This window comes from Martes martes (genome assembly GCF_963455335.1).
Source record: "Martes martes genome assembly, chromosome: X".
NCBI classification, from domain to species: domain Eukaryota; kingdom Metazoa; phylum Chordata; class Mammalia; order Carnivora; family Mustelidae; genus Martes; species Martes martes.
In genome coordinates this window covers 116965355-116984971 of record NC_137897.1, presented here as the reverse complement: position 1 = coordinate 116984971, position 19617 = coordinate 116965355, and the positions used below count along the sequence as shown (strand labels likewise).

Genomic DNA, 19617 nt, shown 5'->3' with positions numbered 1-19617 from the left:
CAGAAAAACACTGAAGCCTTCTAAAACTCCAGGTTTCCACTGCCAAAGCCAGATGGCTTGCACCAAGCAGCGGAGTCAACCCAAGATGGTCCTACTTGTCTCTATGATCAAGCTATGTGACAAGGACCCCAAAGCACTGCATCCATTGTGCACATGACACTGATGTCAGTCCTGGCACAGATGACTTGAAATGGCTGTGTTCAGTCATGATCATGCAAGTTACATAAATGTGTTCTCCATCCATGCTCAGCCATCTATTGAATCAATAAACGAGACTTCACACCAAAGTGGAATACAGAAGACTCTGAGACCACAGGATTGAAAATCCTTTGGGAGCTGGAAGAAGCCTTACAGATCATCTAATCAAATCCACTCATTTTATGGACTCAGAGTGGTTTTGTAATTTGCCCTAGGCCATAGAAAACCTGTTGAAGTTTTAACACCATGCACTAAGCCTCCTAGCCTCCAGGCTAAGGCAAAAATGTATTTGTCTTCCAGGTTTCAAGTCATTTATGAAAGGAAGGGGCAATGGGTAGTCCGTCATGGGAGCCTCTCATGGGAGACTCCAATGAGTTCCTTAAGGAGGGCAATCCACTGCTAGGTGCCGACGGTACCATATTTATCGGGTTTCCCTAGTAGCTTTTAGTTCTTATAGATATGACTTTGCTGATGCTTGTAAGCATTACCATTGTCACAATCACAACTCTATTAGGCACTTAATTCTTTGTGCCAATATACCAGGCATTGTATGAAGAGAATTGCCTAGGTCTGGTGTATGCCCTCCTAAAGCTTGCAAGAGAAAAGAGCACGAGTTGGAGTTTACTATATTAATTACATTCAGTATGAAAAATGGGATTGATAGCATAATTACTGTTTAGAATAGATGGTTTAATTTCTAACGAGGTCAGCATTTTTAAATGTGAATGCAAATATGTGTGGGCGCAAGCGTGCACACACACACAATTTCATATGGAAAATGACTATTTTACAATAGACCAATTGCTCCATACCAGCGATGAAATTGGCCTAGATATGCATGCCATGCCAGTCATCTCAGATGATGGAGGACTCTGCCTTGGAGTCCTTCAAGCTCAGAGGCCTTGTGGCTTTTCATGGAGTGGTAAATGGGCACGTTCGGTCCAGGGTCCACCAGGCTGGCATCAAGACATCTGAAAGCTCATTGATTTTCCCATATTTGCTTTTTTACATTACACTTAAAGGAGACTAGATGCATACAGATGCCACACCTGCACATACATACATTTACATGGAAAAGCAGATGCATTTGTCATTAATATTCACTGGTGACACTTTGCTTGTGGCTTCTGCGCTTTAGGTACCTATACCCAAGACAGACGGAAAGACTGCACAGATGTGAAAAATGATGCAAAGTCTCAATTTTCTATGCTAACAGAGCAGCGGTGCTGAAAATCCAAAGGGCTGGATAATCCTTTAGTTGAGCTTAGAACCACAGCTGTGCGATTTTTACCAACAGATTCACCTTTTAAATTCCATCCTCTTGAGTCACTGTTTTAAACATAATTCACACCTGCTGCACTGGGTGGTAGGAAGATGCAACTGTGAATTCCAGCACCAATCCAGTGACCTTGGGCAATCCTACCCCATCCACTGGTTCTTTCATTCACTAAATGATCAGTGCTGACGCCATGTGCCCGATCAGTACTTTGTGTGTCTCCACTGCCAAGATATGAAAGTATTAGACCAAAGGATGTCCAAAGCCCTGAGTCTCTGCATAATAATTTGTTGGGAGAAGTAAGACTGGAATGAAAAATTCACCCTACATTAGAACAATCGAGATTTGAAATAATGGAGCGTTTGTGTATTTCTGTACACTGTTCTCTCTGCCTCTTCCTCCCATCCCCCTGGGGGTCACATCTGGTTAGACAAGCTGGGTCAACCTGTTTGTGCCTGATGATTATAATACTTCTTCTGAGATGCTTACATTTACGGATATTCCTTTGAAAGTAGCACAGAATTTGCCTTCACTTCTCTTCTGTTTGATAGAGGTGATCTGTCCGATCATAGGGATGTTCTTGTCTTGAACAAAGGGGCCATTGCTGCCACTGATGTTTCTGCGGCGTGGAGGGTCCTCTGGCAGTGGGGAAAGTGGAGGAGGAAACAGCTTTTCTTCTTTCCTTCTATTTGCTCTCCTGGATGAACTGTTCCTGTGTAAACAAAAAGCATAGGGTGTCACAAAGTTTTGTCTCTCTTCTGTGATTTTTTCCCATGATGTGGATACTTTCAATTTAAGTATGATTTTAGTTGATCGTCCTTTAACTATGGTGAAGAAGAGTATATACAAAAATGCATGTAGACATAGATATCTATAGAAAGCTCTAGCTATAAATAAAGGCAAATAGATGTGTCTAAGAATAAACACATGTCTCTGAAGCAGAACTCCGTGATAAATGTAACTGTCTAATGGAGGGTGCTGCAGTATGATATCTGTAACCTTTCAAGATTCCTCTCAATTAGATTTTTTATGGAAAATCCAATGCAGACTTTAATCCCATCATTTTTTAGGATGGTTCCTGCTTATTTTGCCCTAGGACTGAACTGCATAATCACACAATAAATGGAACAATAAACAATTAGTAGGGGGATATTTTCTTAAGAAATATTATGCTTGTACATTACTTAGCTATCAATAACACACTAAATACTTTTATGACACACTGAGAGCCGTATGTTCAACATATCCTAGGCCCACACCAAGGCACAAGAAGCCCCTGACCTTATACGGTTATACTGGAGTCCTGATGTGCTTCCCTTTATGGAACCCATTTGGAAACTATTTTGTCATATCGCCATAAGACATCTGTAGTCGTAGAAGTACTCCCAAGCTTTCAGACTGATTTATCTGCCCATTAAATGGGCACCATCAAAGAGACAGAGACTTCAAATAAAACAGAACAACTAAAACCTTATGCTAGTTGCTTAACATGGTAATTGGGTCATGGATTTTCATTTTAGTTACTGTCTTAGCCTAATCAATGAAGATTACTTGAATTTTAATCTTTTCTTAGACAACTAATATGGCACTGTGCAGCCATTTACTTTCCATGATTATTGATACAATTTTCAATAGCAAATTAAGTCAACAAGAATTTATGTTTTCCTCTTGGTCAATTTCAGTCAGTATCTAGCAATATAGATTTACAATATGTCAAGGCAACAAATCAAAGATGAACAAGCATTCAAGTGGTCTGATTTCCCTGAGATGGTAGAAGTCAGTGCAGTCTCCTTGTTCCCCTTCCACTGTGTTGCCCAAGTTTGCCAACTATAATAGCATTTGCCGTCTTCTCCAACTTTTGTTTCATAAATGTGGCCCTATGTCAAGTTTTGTGAAGCAGTAAAATATTTAAGAACAGTAACTGTTTCTGCCATTACATTAATTAGTTAAGATTAATCAAAAAATATTTGCCAATGGAATTTAAAAATTGCTTTGGCATGTAGAACCATTTTAAGATAGTTGTGATGCCCAATAAAAAGGATGGCAAACACACACAAAACAGACAATCATATTAAAAAATGGGCAGAAGATATGAACAGACACTTCTCCAATGAAGACATACAAATGGCTACCAGACACATGAAAAAATGTTCATCATCACTAGCCATCAGGGAGATTCAAATCAAAACCACATTGAGATACCACCTTACACCAGTTAGAATGGCCAAAATCAGCAAGACAGGAAACAACGTGTGTTGGAGAGGATGTGGAGAAAGGGGAACCCTCTTACACTGTTGGTGGGAATGCAAACTGGTGCAGCCACTTTGGAGAACAGTGTGGAGATTCCTCAGGAAATTAAAAATAGAGCTTCCCTATGACCCTGCAATTGCACTGCTGGGTATTTACCCCAAAGATACAGATGTAGTGAAAAGAAGGGCCATCTGTACCCCAATGTTTATAGCAGCAATGGCCACGGTCGCCAAACTGTGGAAAGAACCAAGATGCCCTTCGACGGATGAATGGATAAGGAAGATGTGGTCCATATGCACTATGGAGTATTATGCCTCCATCAGAAAGGACGAATACCCAACTTTTGTAGCAACATGGACAGGACTGGAAGAGATTATGCTGAGTGAAATAAGTCAAACAGAGAAAGTCAAGTATCATATGGTTTCACTTATTTGTGGAGCATAACAAATAATATAGAGGACAAGGGTAGATGGAGAGGAGAAGGGAGTTGAGGGAAATTGGAAGGGGAGGTGAACCATGAGAGACTATGGACTCTGAAAAACAACCTGAGGGTTTTGAAGGGGCGGGGTGGGAGGGTGGGGGAACCAGGTGGTGGGTATTAGGGAGGGCACAGATTGCATGGAGCACTGGGTATGGTGAAAAAACAATGAATACTGTTATGCTGAAAATAAATAAAAAATTTGATTAAAAAAATAATAAAATAAAATAAAATAAAATAAAATAAAATAAAAAGGATGGCAAACTGTTGAATTAGGACCCATGTCCATGAGGAAGCTCTGTGGCCATCAGCTCGCAGTAAGTATGATCATTACAGAAGCAGTGGACATCAGAGAGATGTCAAGCATTGCTGGGGCGTCTATGGGAGGTGAGTGGTTCATTAGCTACAGCCACTCCTCCATTACTTGAGCTGCGTCTGATTTTCCAGTGACCACTACAGTCATGCTTGGCCTTCCCATCTGCCACCATACACAGAACACCACACAGAGTCCAGCACATTCTGTGCAGTGGGCACCGGTTCCCTGGCCCCTTTTCCAACTGTTTGGTAGTGAGCTGGAACCATGGGGCCTTCAATAACTTCCCTGGTGAAGGATACCCAGGGAGCATTTTCTAGAAATCACTCTATCACCATTATGGCTTCTTATTATAAGAACAGGTTTTGCCACTTGGGCACCTCTTTTAGGTCAGAGGGGGACAGTGGACAAGAGAAGTGTGTCACTACCACCACCCAGTGCTTCAGAGGTCCTGCTGATGCTTCAAGCTCCCAAGGAGGTGGGTGTGTGCGTGTGTTGGGGGGCAGGGGTGGGGCTCAGCAGGGCCCTCCTGTTAGATGATGGAGAACTGTGGCTGTCATAGTCCGGTGTGGCATTCTTTGCTGGGTTTCGAACATTCATTTAGAAAAGTAAATGATTACAAATTTCTAAGAATTTGGTTTGGAAGGTCAACAAGGCACAAAGGAGCAGATGGAACTTGAGGAGGGGGTTCCTGGGAGAAGAGCCCTGAGAGGCCAGTCCTGGCTTCATTCTCTCTCTCAGCTCTGGAGACTTTTTCCACAGATCTGGGTTTATTTGATGAGCCTAAGAATCTGGTCCAGGCCCTTCCTGAATGATGAATGCTACTAGGTAAACACTGCTTTTCTAATGACTACAAAAGCAGAAAGACTATAAAGACCATGAGTTAGCAACACCATTTTCTGAAGAACAAACTCAAATTACTAGACATTTACTTAATACTTGATTGTGTCTCTTCCATGAGATGGGAGAAGTGGAGGGTCACTGGGCTGCTTCGAGAGACTAGTGTCAGAGACTAATGGTTGTGGCAAGACCTTCTGCCCTTTCCTTGTGTCGGTGGGTTGCCTGAACAGGTCAAAGCCTGGAAACTGGGGAGCTATGGCCGCAACAGCCATACCATTTCTGTCTGTCTTCCAGGGAAGGAGGAGGACCATGGAAGGACCATGCTTGATCCCCAGATAAGGAGCTTGCTTCCCCACAGGGCTGGCTCACTTGGGAGTGAAGAGGTCAGCTTTCCCTACTGGAAGGGTCGCTGGGTCTGAGAACTCCAAGTATGTGAAGTGATGTTTCAGAGCAAAGTTATACCAGATGCACTGTATGAAGAGCCACAGATTCTCAGGGAGAGGAGAAGCTTGGGGCCCCAGTCGCCTTATTATACCAAGTGGATAGAGAGGTAATTGGTCTTTTCCTACCTTTCATCTCAAAACAATATGGATCTCAACAACCACAAGCTGAAAACTTATTTCCGACATCTTATCTGTGGCAGATTGATACCATATCACTGATGTTAAACAGTAATCTATGAAATCAATTGTTAGCAGCAGTTAGCCAGATTGCCTCTCTGTTCTGGGCTGCTAATGGGCTCCAAAACTGGACTTTGATGGAAGTAATCTCTAATGTTGAATGAATTTATGGCAATAATTATCCAGATGGAATGGTTCCAGTAGCTAACATGACTGTTAGTTAAGTGATACTTCTAAGATGCAAGAACTTGGTCACAATGCTTGGTAGCAACAGATCTCAGGACTTCTCCAGGGAAGGCTGGGGCCATCTGAGTGAGGAGGAGACAGAGGCCTCCCGCCTGACTCTGGCACTAATGGATGCATCCCCAGACAGCTTTCCCTGACACACCATGGCCCCGGGGGGGGGGTGCGGGCAGCTCTCAGATGTCTCCTCTCTGTGGCATCCTCAAACATGTCACTCCCCTGGCCTCTCAGGATGTCAGGATGGACCTACTAGCCCTCAAGCTCTGTCTTTAGGTCACGGAATGGCACCAAAGAGGAAGCAGGAGCTGGCTCATTGTGCAAAGGCTGCTTTCATTACCATCAAAACCGGAAGTGACCCAGAAGCAGGTGATCCGGATGCTTTCTTATTTTAATTCCTTCACTCCTTTTACTCTTCTCTTCAGGCTAAAAGGTCACTTTGGCTGAGTTTGGTCCCCGCACGAGTTGGACTAAAGAAAGATTGCTATAGAACTCACGGAATATGCAAGATTTGGCAGTCTGCATTCCAGCTTTCATCCCACCCTTGGTAGACCAGCTGTCAGGACTGGCTGCTTCCTTACTTACCATTCCTCTGAAGGAGGACTCTCCCCACCCCACCCCACCCCCAAAAGGCTTCCTTTGAGATTTCTGAGGGGTCCAAACAATCGAGGTGTCCTACCAAGACAGGGCAAACTCACTCTTTAGTGTGCGGAGGTTTGTGGGGTGGCACTGGTGAGATGCAAGGGGGCAGCAGGCAGATAGCAGGGGCCTCGTCCAGGCGTTGCTTCTTCTCAGGGATTTTCTCTGCGATCTCTGTTGGCTTTAATGGGAAGAAAAAGAACTTGAAATACATGGCACATGCTGACACTGAAAAACCATGAGCAAGGTAGACAGGTGCTTCTATTTTAACTTCTAGTTTTGCTCGGGGAGTTAAATGCACACCTTTGCTCAGACAGAAAACAATCAGCCAAGAAGCTGGCATCTGAGCAAGTTGAGCTGCGCTGTGAACCTCTGATTAAAGATTGGGTGGCACAGGAATCTCTGACCAAAAGTAAAGAGAACCTATCGTTTTCAGACTCTTTTTCCATCAACAATGCCCCCACCGATGAGTAGCAGAGAAACTAACACTGCAACTCTAACATGGCACGAGGCTGTGCAAACAGCCTGGGGCTCATGTGTTACATATAAAGGTCACTTAGACAACCAATAACATGCCAGGCAATAAACCATGTGTAAGACATGCCTTTGCATTGGCTGGTTCTGAAGTTACGCCTGTCATCCAGCAGAGGGGTGAAGAGTGAGGGCCAGAGCTCGAACTCATGAGGCCCAGATTGAGGGTTTCCCTTCTGGTGATAGTTTGTAGCCCTGGAATTCAGTCCTAATCTCTTTCAGGTGAGGTTTCCATTAGTCAGGCCAACCACACAGCTCTGGAACCCAGCAGTCTGGGCAGACTGTGTGTCTGCCAGGAGCAGGGAGCATCAAAGTGTAACTGGGGTGTGAGGATGCTGATGTGTGTCTGGAGAGATTAACAAGGTCTGGGGGGGCATGTTGAATGCTTGGGATCACCTGGGTGCCCTGTGGCTGCCAGGGTGGGGACTGTGGGAGTGACCCTGTGAGTCTATGAAAGCCGGGGCAGCTTAAGGAGCCAATGCTAGGGACCGGGTATCCGGGGAAGGCAACTGTCTCCACAGCCTTCTTTCCTTCCCATCATAATCTTCCATGTACCATTTCGGATACTCTTCATATTGACTGCCCAAACCCGACCATTCCTAATACTTCCTCCTCGGTCACATTGAATCCTGCATTTCCCATGGAAAGCATCATTGCCCTTCAGAGACTGCACTCCATGGCCGTTAGCCTCTTTGCACATGAGGCTTAATATCAAGTTCGCCAACACAGACCTGCTGCTCAGGATCCCTCGGCACACCATGGGGGACGGGAGGACAGCCTACCTTGTGCTTACGCTTGCCCTTCAGGATGGGTTTTTCAGCTGCTGCAGCCGTGGTCTGGCGCTTGGGCTTGGACGCAGGCTCCTTGGGGTCTGGCTTGGCTGGTGTCACTTGCAGTGAGTGGTGGCCAGGTACTCTAGACAGCAGGTCAAGGTCAATCTTCACCCACAGATTTTTCAGGTTCTCATGATCTCGTAGCGGGGACAGCTCGGTTTGCATGACAGGGGTGGGTGAAAATGCAGGCTCTTCACTACCGGTGGTTAGGCTGTTGTTGCTACTGTTGCTGACCAAGGAGCTGAGGGTCAAGCTGGCGCCACAGGCTTCCTTGGATTTGGCAGTATTGCCTCCCGGAGCAATGCAAGGAGGCAGGACCTTGATCTGCAAGGTCTCTTCCTGATCAGTGTTGGAATCGGACGTGGATGAATCTGTTTCTATGAATTCCCGGGACTTGGGCACAATCTTGCCAGGCCCTCTGTACTTCTTTTTCTCAGCAGCCAGGGGAACGTTTGGCCTCGGTTCCTTCCTAGGGACTGGTTTGTGGGCAGTGACTTTGTTGCGGCCTCTTGGTGGGTCAGGAAGCTCCATGCTTTCTTTTTCTTTGGGCGTGCTGCTGGTAATATTTGGTTTGGGCCAGGTAAACTCGTCAATGCTGGTGTTCTTCTCGACTTTTTTGGGCTGTTTTTTTCCAATTGTCCTTTGAGAGGCTGTCTCAACAGTTGTCGACAACTTATGCTTCAAAGCCTTGGTTTCTGGAGTTTTCTGGGTTGGCCGTGGACGGGCTTTCTCCCTGATAAGACTGAGGAGAGGCCTCTCTTTGGGTTCAGCCAGGATCTGGCTGGGGGTTGTTTTCACTTTGACCTGGACTTCCATTGGCTGGATGATAGGAGGAGGCACAGACACTGTCTCCATGGGTGTTTCATTTTGGCCACAAATAAATGACTTGTTCTGGGATGTCACTTTGTTAAGCCATTTATCCAACTGCCACTTGTTGGTGGAGGGCGGTTCAGGCTGCAGATGAGAAATAATAGCAAGAGTGAATCTCACATCTCGGAAGAATCCAGAAGGACCCTTAGTACACTGAGTGTTGATAAAAGCTGCGGATGTTAAGTGCCCATTCACACATTTAAAGACACACATGGAATCTAAATTCATCAAATTACCCAGAGAGACAAATACTCCACAAACCAGCCTCGATCTACTTATTGCAACAAACTTCCACCCCTCTTCTGAAAGCAGTCTCCACTCTGGATAGGAAGGAAAGAATTATTCTCGGAGAGTTTTCCCAGAGGGTGGGCATGGAGGCCTGGCTGGGAAACCTGTTCCCCAAATCCTTTGGTGGGACTCATTGCTCAACCTCTCACCAGGAGGCAGAAGTAATGATTCTGGGTCCTGAAAAGCAATGTGAACGTGCCTCAAGTGTAATTCAACACGAAAGATTTTCTATTCGCCAAAGTCCCAGTGCCTTCTCTATGGTGCTGTAATTCACTGAAAAAAAGGACAAGCCTTTTCTATTTTTACTGAAGGATGAAAAGATTTGACTTCCCCAAAACCACCACACTTTCCCAGTCTATGGGCAATAACCAGTCAATGGGGACACGGATGCAGACATTAGTGTCTACTGTTAAGCCACGGAAATGATGCGTACAATTCAGGTGCTTGATTTCCAACTCTGAATTCTGCCTGTTGAACTAAAAGAGCCATCATTTTTATTAAAACTGCTCTTCTTTTGAAAGCCAATCAGCTGAGGCTTAATGGTGCCAGCCAATAGAGGGTGACAGAATTAAAAACATTTGAGTAGCTGTGAGTCCACCGCACACGGGGCAATGACAGACAAGGGCTGGGGAAAGTTCTCTCTTAACCTCTCAGAACCTTATTCTCTAATCCATAAAATGGGAATAGTAACAACAAGGACCCCAGAGAAGTGTTATGAGGATAACATGAAAAAGTGAAGGTCAAGAGCTTCTCAGCCCAGGGCCCATGTTCAAACAGTGCTGGCTATGACTAATGGCGGGGTTGGTGCTACTGCATTCTCCAATATTTCTTTCTGATGATAATGAACACGTGTGCATGGAGACCCGGAGTGGGTCTGCCTGCTGTAAGGGGTACAGGCTTGGGACCACTGAGGGGTCATTCTGGACTCAGCAAGGACGGGAGGGGAAGAGCTCATTGTTTTTTATTTCAAAGTGTAATTTGGGTATTTTAGGGAGCCGTGTTCAATATTTTCATGAATTATCATCAAACACATTTGGAGGATGCAACCAAAATTTTCAAAAATCCATTCCATTTCTTGGGTCTTCCTTGCCAAGTGGCAACTCATCACTTTAACCCGGAGTCAGGAGTGGTATCCCTGGGGCCAGAAGTAGGTCTGGTTGACTGGTTCTCTTAAAAAAAGAGTTGAAAACCCAGTTATGACTCTTCCAGATTTACACATGAGAAGCTGGGGACTTGGAGGAGCTAAGTGAGTCACATAGCAAGGAATGTCCATCTTTTAGGGTCCGTGCACTTATATGTTTTAGAGGGAAAAATGCTTTCAGATACCCAAGTACTTTACTGAAGTATTTATTGTGTCGGGTGTGTGTTTGTGTGTGTGTGTGTGTGTGTGTGTGTGCGCATGCATGTGCGCATGCATGTGCACTGGGAGTGCCACCCAACCCGGTGACAGGTGAGAGGCAAATCGCACTCGTAGCCCCCACACCCCTCACCTCTGGAGTGGCCGCACGAGGGGCCTCATTGGATTCACTGTCGGTGGTGCTGCTCTCGGTGTCTGAGTCTGACTCAGAGCTGCTCTCAGAGTCACTGGAGCTGCCGGATCCCCCACTGGCTGGCACTGTGGGTGGCGGCTGAGGTGTGGCCAAGAGTGGGCTGAAAGGAAAATGACATCATTCATTGCCTCGCTTCGTCTCCCATCATCAGGACAAGGACCTGCCCTCGCACAGCATCAGGGCCTGTGATCTGTCAGATGCAGGCTGAGTGGAGTACACCATCGTATTCTATAGATGGGAAATATGAGGCTCAGGAGGCCTGGTGAGTGGCTGAAGGTCAAACGTTTCGTTAGAACAGGGCCTGAATGTGGCCAAGTTCCTTGGGTTCCACGACACTACCTTCCCTCTCAGAAAAGCCTAGCCTCCCGCATTCCACATGAACTCTTTAAGCCAAGGGTGCATGCCTTCTGGACCCAGAGACAGATGCTACAGACTGACACATAGCCATAGATTCTTAATGATCCCATGCTTTTTGGGTTGAGATAAGTTTTCATTTCCTATGGCCATCTTGTTCAGAATCCCAGAGGTTTGTCATGGGGCTGTGGTCTGAGCTATACACATAGTATAGTCCTCTCACAAAGGAGGGGTGAATTCAACCCCCATTTTAATCAGGGGAAACTAAGGTCCACAGGGAGAGAGGCTGGCCTCTGCCTCCCACTAGTTGGAGAAGTGAGATGGGAACTCCAAGGGCAGGGATTGTGAAAAACATTTTCACTGCTGGTGCCCAGCACCTAGCACCGAGGGGGCCAGAGTCACATTTCTTGGCCTCCTCCACCTTAATTTTTATCAACTCATTGTAATACTCTTAGAAGGAGATATGTTCATAAGGCACCAAGCAAGTTTAATGATTGATTTCAAATCTGTAAAGCTGACCAAGCAAAGTATTTGGAAATTGACACCATTTGCCACTCTGCCTTCATTGATAATCGATAGTCTTCCTTACTAATTGTTTGCTCCCCGTGCCCATAACAAATCAGCCTGCACCTTCTCTTGCCATGGTGGGTGGTATCCTCACCCCGTCCTCAGGCTCACTGTGAGAAGTGTGGTTCCAGCCTCGGGGGTGGGGAGGACTCTCCTCACCCCCACTCCCGTCTCAGCAGCCCAGTCTCCTCCTTGGAAGTAAGTTCAATGGTGGTGAGTATTGCTGCTGTGCCAGTGGCTGCCCCCCCACCATCTGCTGGGCTCACTGCTACTCATGCTCCCAGCTCCCAGCTAGGCTCTCTCCCCACTTCAACTCAGTCAGGAGAGTGCAGTCCTCATCCCAGGGGCACCTCATCCTGTGGTCCCACTTTCAAACTGGAGTGAGAGGGACCCCAAGGACCCCTCCGCCCAAGATTCTGGAGGCACAGAGCACTATTCCTTGCCTGCCCCCACCTGTCCAATGCAGAGAGCCTTTTCACTCCATGTGCCTTACCTCCCTAAAGACTGCCTTCTTAATCTCCCAGTTAGGTATTTTCTTTCATAAAGCAAAGCTCATTTTAAAATGCTATCTGCTAAGTAAATGCTATCCGAAAGTACATTTCTCTGCCAAATACACCAAGAGATTAGGGGAAGCAGAGGAAATAGGGGACTGTATCCCTTGGGAAAATGCACGCACACACGCCTGCGTGCCTGTGTGTCCCCGACAGCGGGGGGTGGGGGGGTGGGGGGGTAGGGTCCTCCGACCCAGGACTCTCCTTCGCTTCGTTCTTTTGCAGGTCTCTCTTTTATGGCAGTAAAGACTCCACATTTATGCACAGTACCCTCTAAATCTAATCAATTGTTTTTGTTTCTGGTTACTAAATAAAGATGGAGGGAACAGATTTAATGAGACCAATCCAGACATTATGCTAACTTGGCCTCGGTTCCTCCCAAGTAACATTTCAGGTCCAGCATGGAACAGCCGCAGCCCTGAGCCGAGGGACTGCTGGGCTGAGATACAATCAAGTGGTTTTCTAGTTTTCTTTCATATCTGTGCTTCATGTCTGGTTTCTCTTAAGACTCCACTTATCCCAATATTACCAAACTCAAGTCTAGATTGACTTTGGAATATTTCTGGATAGAGTTTCCATTTACTGGATTATTTTTGAGCCATTGCTGTAAGAAGCAAAACAATCCCAGGGATTATTTCACTAAAAACGAATGCACTGAGGTGAAACACATAAAGTTAGTCATCAGCTCCACCGCAATAAAGCTTCACGGACATAGACGGAAACTTGCATATGTGTGTGTTTGTACACAGGTGTTCCTTATCCAAAGTCTTCTGAAAGGGAAAAGAATTCTGATGTTCAGATTTTTAAATTTTAACAATGTAAATATACCATGTTATATATATATAATAGCTCAAGTGGGATCTGGGGAAGGATCCCTTTTTTTATTGTGTTATGTTAGTCACCATAAAATACGTCATTAGTTTTTGATGCAGTGTCCCTTAATAAAACTCACTAATATTGCTACAATAACATTAACAGTAAGAGGTCAGGTTCTGTCATGAAATGAATTTGTCTCAAAGTTCAGGAAGATGACAGCTCTCAGGACTTTTTAAATTTCAGAATTGTGATTAAGGGATCATGGATGTGGGCAGAAACCATATATGAAAAGCGGACTATAACTATATGTATAAGTAAATATAGATAGATATGGATATGAAATAAAGACTCTTTTAAACCTCAGCGTGACCTTGACTGAGACTCAACAGAATGAGACCTATGATTATTTTCCCTAAGACTTCTTACAACTTTATCTATTGTGTTCTTAGTAAGGACCCGTGATGAGTCAGTATGGACAATGTCCCCTTGAGGGAGACTAGTGTAGAAAGAAAAGGAAGAGGCTCACCAGGTTTTCATACCCACCCCGATGAACATGGATGCTTGGGGATGACAGGGAAGGTGGACTTGAATTCAGAGAGGGTACAAAGAGGATTACAGCTGGGGGTGAAGGACTTGAGCATCTTAATGAAAAAAGAACTGCTTTCTCTGGGCAGTTGGAAACAGGGAGGGAATAAGAGTTGTTTAAAATGGAAGCAAAATTGCTCTTCCCAGTACCTCCCTCTGCCTTGCTTGCAACCTCCCAGGCTTGCTGGAGATTCTGGCTACACCCAGCCTGTGGAGGAATGTAAGCCACATATTTGAGCCTGTTTGATTCTCACTTCCTCTGGGCCCACCTTGCACCCAGCAGTGCAAACATCAATATGAGAATGACTGGCCAAGGATCACACTCTTGCCTAGAATCCACGGTGGAACTTTTGAGTGGGCAAATCATCAGAGTATTTTACTCACAGATTTTCACTGAGACCCGTTAGCTGTTCAGCTAGTTAAATTGCCCCTTCTGCTACATTTATTTTCATACATCGCCAATTCATTTTCTGCATATATATTAAAGTGGCTACGAGAGAAGCTAGATCATGCAATACTTGGTTCTGCCTAGGAGATGAGAGAGTAATGTGCATTTAATACATTCTTCATTCACCAAACTATATTAGAATTATTGTCCATGCACCATTTCCTCTTATATTTTAGTCATCTGTTTTTTTAAAAGAATGCTAGTGGTGACAACAAAGATAATGTGTTATATTAAAAATCATTAACATTCATCATACTAAACCATCTATCCATAGTCTGTAAATATTACAGTGGTACTCTATGACTTCACCCTGATACAATAAAACTTCTCAAAGGACCTACATTTGTACCAACTTCGAAGTCAGTGGCTCAACCTTTTCAGAGATCCGATTCTGGTATTGTGTTCCTCAGCGTGAGCCATCTTCAGTGAGTAGTGAAACCTCATTTTAACCCCAACCCCAATTCGTAGGTCCTCATGGTCAGGGGCCAGACTGAGGGCAAAGGAGCTGGCTTAGTAAATCAAAGATCTTACCAGGGGAAATCCAGGGCTAGGAAGGGGATCAAAGAGGTCAGTGGGAGAGAAGTTTGGGAGGGATTTCCAATGCCTTGTCCAGGCAGGGCTGGCCCTGCTGTGGAAGGCTTGAGCATACCAGGGAGAAAGGTGGATTTTGAGAGGTAGTCCAGGCACCTTAGTGTCTAGACATGACAGTCTCTCTATGCTTACACTGACTGGGCCTCTTCTGCAATAAAGAGGTTCAGTTTGTGATACCAGAAGATAGAGAGTTGGAAAGCTGAATGAAGGAACTGGAATGACTTTGCCTGGAGAAGATTCTGGGGCAGGGAGGAAGAGGTTCAGATGGTGACGGTCTTCAAAAACCCAGAAAGTCTGTCCTGTGTGAAAGTGGGTGGCTTGTTCTGAGGGCCTCCCAAGGTGAAACTGGGCCAATGAGCTAGAGATCTAGTTGGAAATATATCATCTCAACATCAGGAAAGACTTAAAAATCAACAGCTGGGGTGCCTGGGTAGCTTACTTAGTTAGGCATCTGACTCTTGACTTCAGCTCAGGTCATGATCTCAGAGTGGTGAGATCAAGCCCCACATGGGCTCTGTGCTGGGCGTGGGGACTGCTTAAGATTCTCTGTCTCCCTCCCCCCTACCCCTCCCTCCTGTGCCCTCTCTCAAAAAATGTGTAGGAATGGCCCCAGAAAGAAGCCAAGGCTTTGTAGGCCACTGAGCCAATGCCTTTGGTTGATCAGGTAGCCAGCAACAGAGAATATGGTAGATATATTCCTATCGTGAGTCCCAAGTGGGTTTGGATGATCTTTAAAATATTTTCCAGCTCAAAGGTTCTGATCCTTATGAAAGTGCACTGTATAAAGGATTGTGAAAGGAACTTTTTAGGACCCCAGAGGAATAATGTGGGGACATGTCTGCACAATCCAGTCTGCTCCTTAAGGCAGTTCTGCAGTGTACTGCTCTTGGCAACACTTTATCAGTCACAGAGCTCTTGTGTGAGCCTCAGAGGATTAAGGCTGCATTTCTGTAGGGCTATTTTATAAATCAGACTTTTCACTAATTCAGATTAACAGCCTCCAGAAAGCCAAACATCTGCATCAGTACTGATTCTAATCCTAATTTAACTGTAAATTCCTTTCTCAGGAGATAAACAGAAATGATGAATTGGCCATTCTGCTCAATCAAGCTGTGTGGGCATCAAAAACGAAAGGATCCAGAACGGATGACAATTTTGTGGTGGGAAACGTACATGGGAAGGGTCTGGCAAGCAAGGCCTGACGTATTGATCTTGGCAACATATTTGGCACATGACTGGATATGCCAACAACATGTAGCAGGAGATGGTTGATGGGGAGTCCTGTATTAAACCCTTGTCTTTTGTTGAGACTCATACGAATTTCATCAACATGAACTTTTTCCAGTTTTATAGGAATGAAACGTCTATCTACAAGATAATTTGAAATGCTTCCATATTTGAAGTCATCATTAAGTTGTAAAGGGATGGCCCTGGGGCAAAGGAATTGAAATTTATTGCTATTCTTACCCCTCTTCCTCATTCTCCTTTCTGAATTCTGGGTTCTAGAATTAGAACAATCTGCCTCACCGTGCTAGGCCACTAGAGGCAGATACTCTGAACCCTGAACCTATCCCAGCCAGGGGGTAGGAGAATCCATTTTTGGTCTGAGTCAGTAGTTCTGACCTCCATCCTACCCATGTCCAGGAAATCCCTTTAGCCCCCTTATCCAGTAGAAAGCATATGCAGAAGTATGATACTAAAGCAGATAAAGGCAGAGTTTTCCTGGTGGAAACAGGGATTGGGCAAAAAGTAAGGAGAGTGTGTTGCCAGCAGCATCCTCCTCCCTGGTGGCCTTCCTGGGCGGCCCCCAAGTTTGAAAGTAGAGTGCTTCATATTCCAATAGCATCACCAGCAACTCAGGATCAAGGGTCTTTGGTGTTAAGGCACTAACGCTGTTGATGAATGTTGATAAGCGAATCACTTCCAGCTGTAATTTGGCTACACTGGAGATAATCTTTGTTCAACATGTGCACACTGGGTATCTGCCTTTTTTTTTTCCTTTTCAATGATTTATTTTTATTTTATTTTACTTTAGAAAGAGAGAGAGAGTGTGAGGGGTAGGGGCAAGGGAGAGAGAGAGAATCTCAAATAGGCTCTTTGCCCAGCATGAGCCAGACACAGGACTTGATCTCACTACCCTGAGCTCTTGACTTGAGCTGAAACCAAGAGTCAGACATTTAATGACTGAGCTACCCAGGGGACTTTTGGGGCCTGACCAGCTGCACGCCCTTGTCTTCTTTTCCTGCCTGTGGCCTATCTCCATTTTTACTCTATTTCACACATCTAAATAGCTATGTTTCCTCTATTGCTTTTTTTTTTAAATTTTAAAGATCTAATGGGTTTATAAGATTCATGAATCAGGCAGCAACCCATCTAGTCAATAGAGGAGAGCTCCCTCTCCTACTGGTTTTAAAGAGGTAGTTTTAATCTAGTGGGAAGAACACGGGATTGGAAGTCAAAAGATCTCTTGAGTGTTACCTTGGATACTTAAGCACTTAACATAGGGTTTCTGATTCCTCATCTGTAAAATGGGTCTACTATATCACATAGGCTGTGAGAGGACCTAGTGAACACATTTAGGTGAGCCTTCTCAAACATTAGTATACACACAACTCAGCGGGAGACATTAACATGCAGGGTTGAATTCACTAGGCCTGGATGGAGCCCGAGTTCTGCGTTTCTAACCCACTGCCCAGTGAGGCTGATATTCCTGGTTGGTGGGCCATACAGAGAGCAGTGAGGCTAAAACCTCATGGGCTATTCAGACATAAGCTGCTGGGGCAAAACCCAAGTTGGGCATTTTGAAACTGAGGAAAAAAACACACTTTTGAGATCAACTGTGGATTTTATGTTTCTATAATTATTCTGCCCTCCTTTACCAACAGGCAAATTGGACCACCTTATGCCATTTTAAGTCAACTGGGCAATTGTGGCTGAAGACGTTGTATCGGATTCCTTCTGAGAAGCTTACAATGTTACTGAGGCTACCTGCCTCTACCAGTGGTTGGCCAAAGGCCAACAACCTTTGAATGAGGCCCATGGCTCTCTGCAAATCTTAAAGGCAACTTGCCACTAGCCTGGCTGAGGCAAGGGTGGGACCCACTGTAGGAATGGCTGCAGCTGGGACACTCTTACTACTTCCAGAACACTGAGACTTAGTACCAAACAATGTCAAGGTGAAAAATTGTTTTAAGGATACAAGGGGACAAAGTTCAATGTGCAGTTTCAAATAAATGAAAAAAAAAAAAACAGAACAAAACAACAACAACAAAAAACCAAACCCAACCCAAGGTACCTGGCTTCCACCTAGTACCCTCTGGGGTGAGATAGCACCATGGAGGTGCCAGCATGCACCCGGTAAGGCTGGTCAGCGCTGGCTAATGGGCCAGTGACGTCTTGAGAACACCACACCTTTCATTTGGGAGAATACACCGGCATTTAAATTCTTCTGGAAATAATTAAAAGCCACACAGACTTTTCTGCTATCAGTCAGAGCTGCTTCCATCAAATAGCTATACAGGTGGCAAAAAATCATAACCAGCAAGGTATTTTTGTCCCTTTTGCCTTTAAAGCGCATTGACAAAAATGGGAGCAAGGGAGAGAATGAAGGCAGGCAAGTGACCATGAATGCCGACTCCCATGAGCCCTGCTCTCTACCAAAGCAAAGAATGAATGATTCATATTCATATGGATATGAATGCCAGAAAATCTCTAACAAGGTCCAACAAAGAATTCCATCAGTCACAAATCCAATGTGGAGCATGCTATTTACTTTGGGTGTTTTAAACCCAGAAGAGAATCACTGTATGCGCAGAAGTGGTCTGGAGGTGGGCACAAGAGTCTGGGCAACAGAAAGGCTGAAGATGCTAGGATAGTATGAAGCAGGCTGGAGATAGGCTCAGAGTAGCTCAGCAGAAGCCTCTGCCTTTTTCCCTGTTTGATGGCTTCTTTCTGTTGCCCATCATGCTTAGAGCTGCCTCGTGATTTGGGAAGCGGGCATCCCTCTTCCAACCTCTCCCTAGACTACATTTCTTCTTTGATGTCTCTCAATGCCAATCTTTTATCAGTATTGTCTGGTCTCCTTCAGGTCTGATTTGTTACCTGATGTATCACAGACGCTTGATTTAGAAAAAAAGCTTCGATGGCTGGAGGCTTTATCAACCACACACACACACACTCAAATGCTTTGTGCACCTAAGATGCCCTAGAGTAAAGCCCTAAATGAGTCTTCTCTATAGATTTCTGGGAAAAGGGTCCCTGGGTACCTCCACCACCTACTGTCTATGTCTCTGCGGTCCCAAGAGGATACTGTCATCATTGAAGCAATGAGACCAAAATACTTTTTGCACTGCAGAGCACTTGATAATGTGCTGGCATTTTTACTCCCATGACTTCATTTGGTTGCCATAAGAACAGTGAGTGGGGGGTGGATACAACAGATATCCTTACCGCCTTCATGGGTAAGGATACAACAGATATCCTTACCCATGAAGCTCCAGAACCTCTAAGCCAAAGTTGTGCAGCTGGGGTCTGAGGGGGGATTTCACCAGGCTACTGTGACTCTTTTGGCAACACCAAATCGGCTCGAGGAAACGAAAGCAATCGGGGATCCGCTACAAAATTCACACTTGTCACCATACTGAAAGGCAATGGGGACACAGAATTAATTCTGAATGCTTTCTTCAAGGGGCTGAATGAGAAAGTCTGCAAGAATGTGATGTTGAAAACACTGAAGGCCATCAGCGCTCTATGCCAGCAAGACCATGCTGCATTTGATTC

At 45.1% G+C, this 19617-nt stretch overlaps 1 protein-coding gene across 6 annotated transcripts in view; it reads right to left on the bottom strand.

Annotated features, from left to right (window-relative positions):
- Window positions 1–19617, bottom strand: part of AFF2 (ALF transcription elongation factor 2) — a gene marked incomplete at its 5' end in the record, with an annotated part of 456929 nt that overhangs the window by 23714 nt on the left and 413598 nt on the right. For 5 of the 6 annotated variants that reach the window (XM_080795304.1, XM_080795306.1, XM_080795307.1 and 2 more), the window contains 4 exons: window positions 1964–2186; window positions 6914–7035; window positions 8168–9172; window positions 10867–11026. In XM_080795304.1, coding sequence (XP_080651430.1) covers window positions 1964–2186; window positions 6914–7035; window positions 8168–9172; window positions 10867–11026 — 1510 coding nt within the window. The remainder of the gene's footprint in view (window positions 1–1963; window positions 2187–6913; window positions 7036–8167; window positions 9173–10866; window positions 11027–19617) is intronic. The other variant, XM_080795308.1, reaches the window with a different exon arrangement.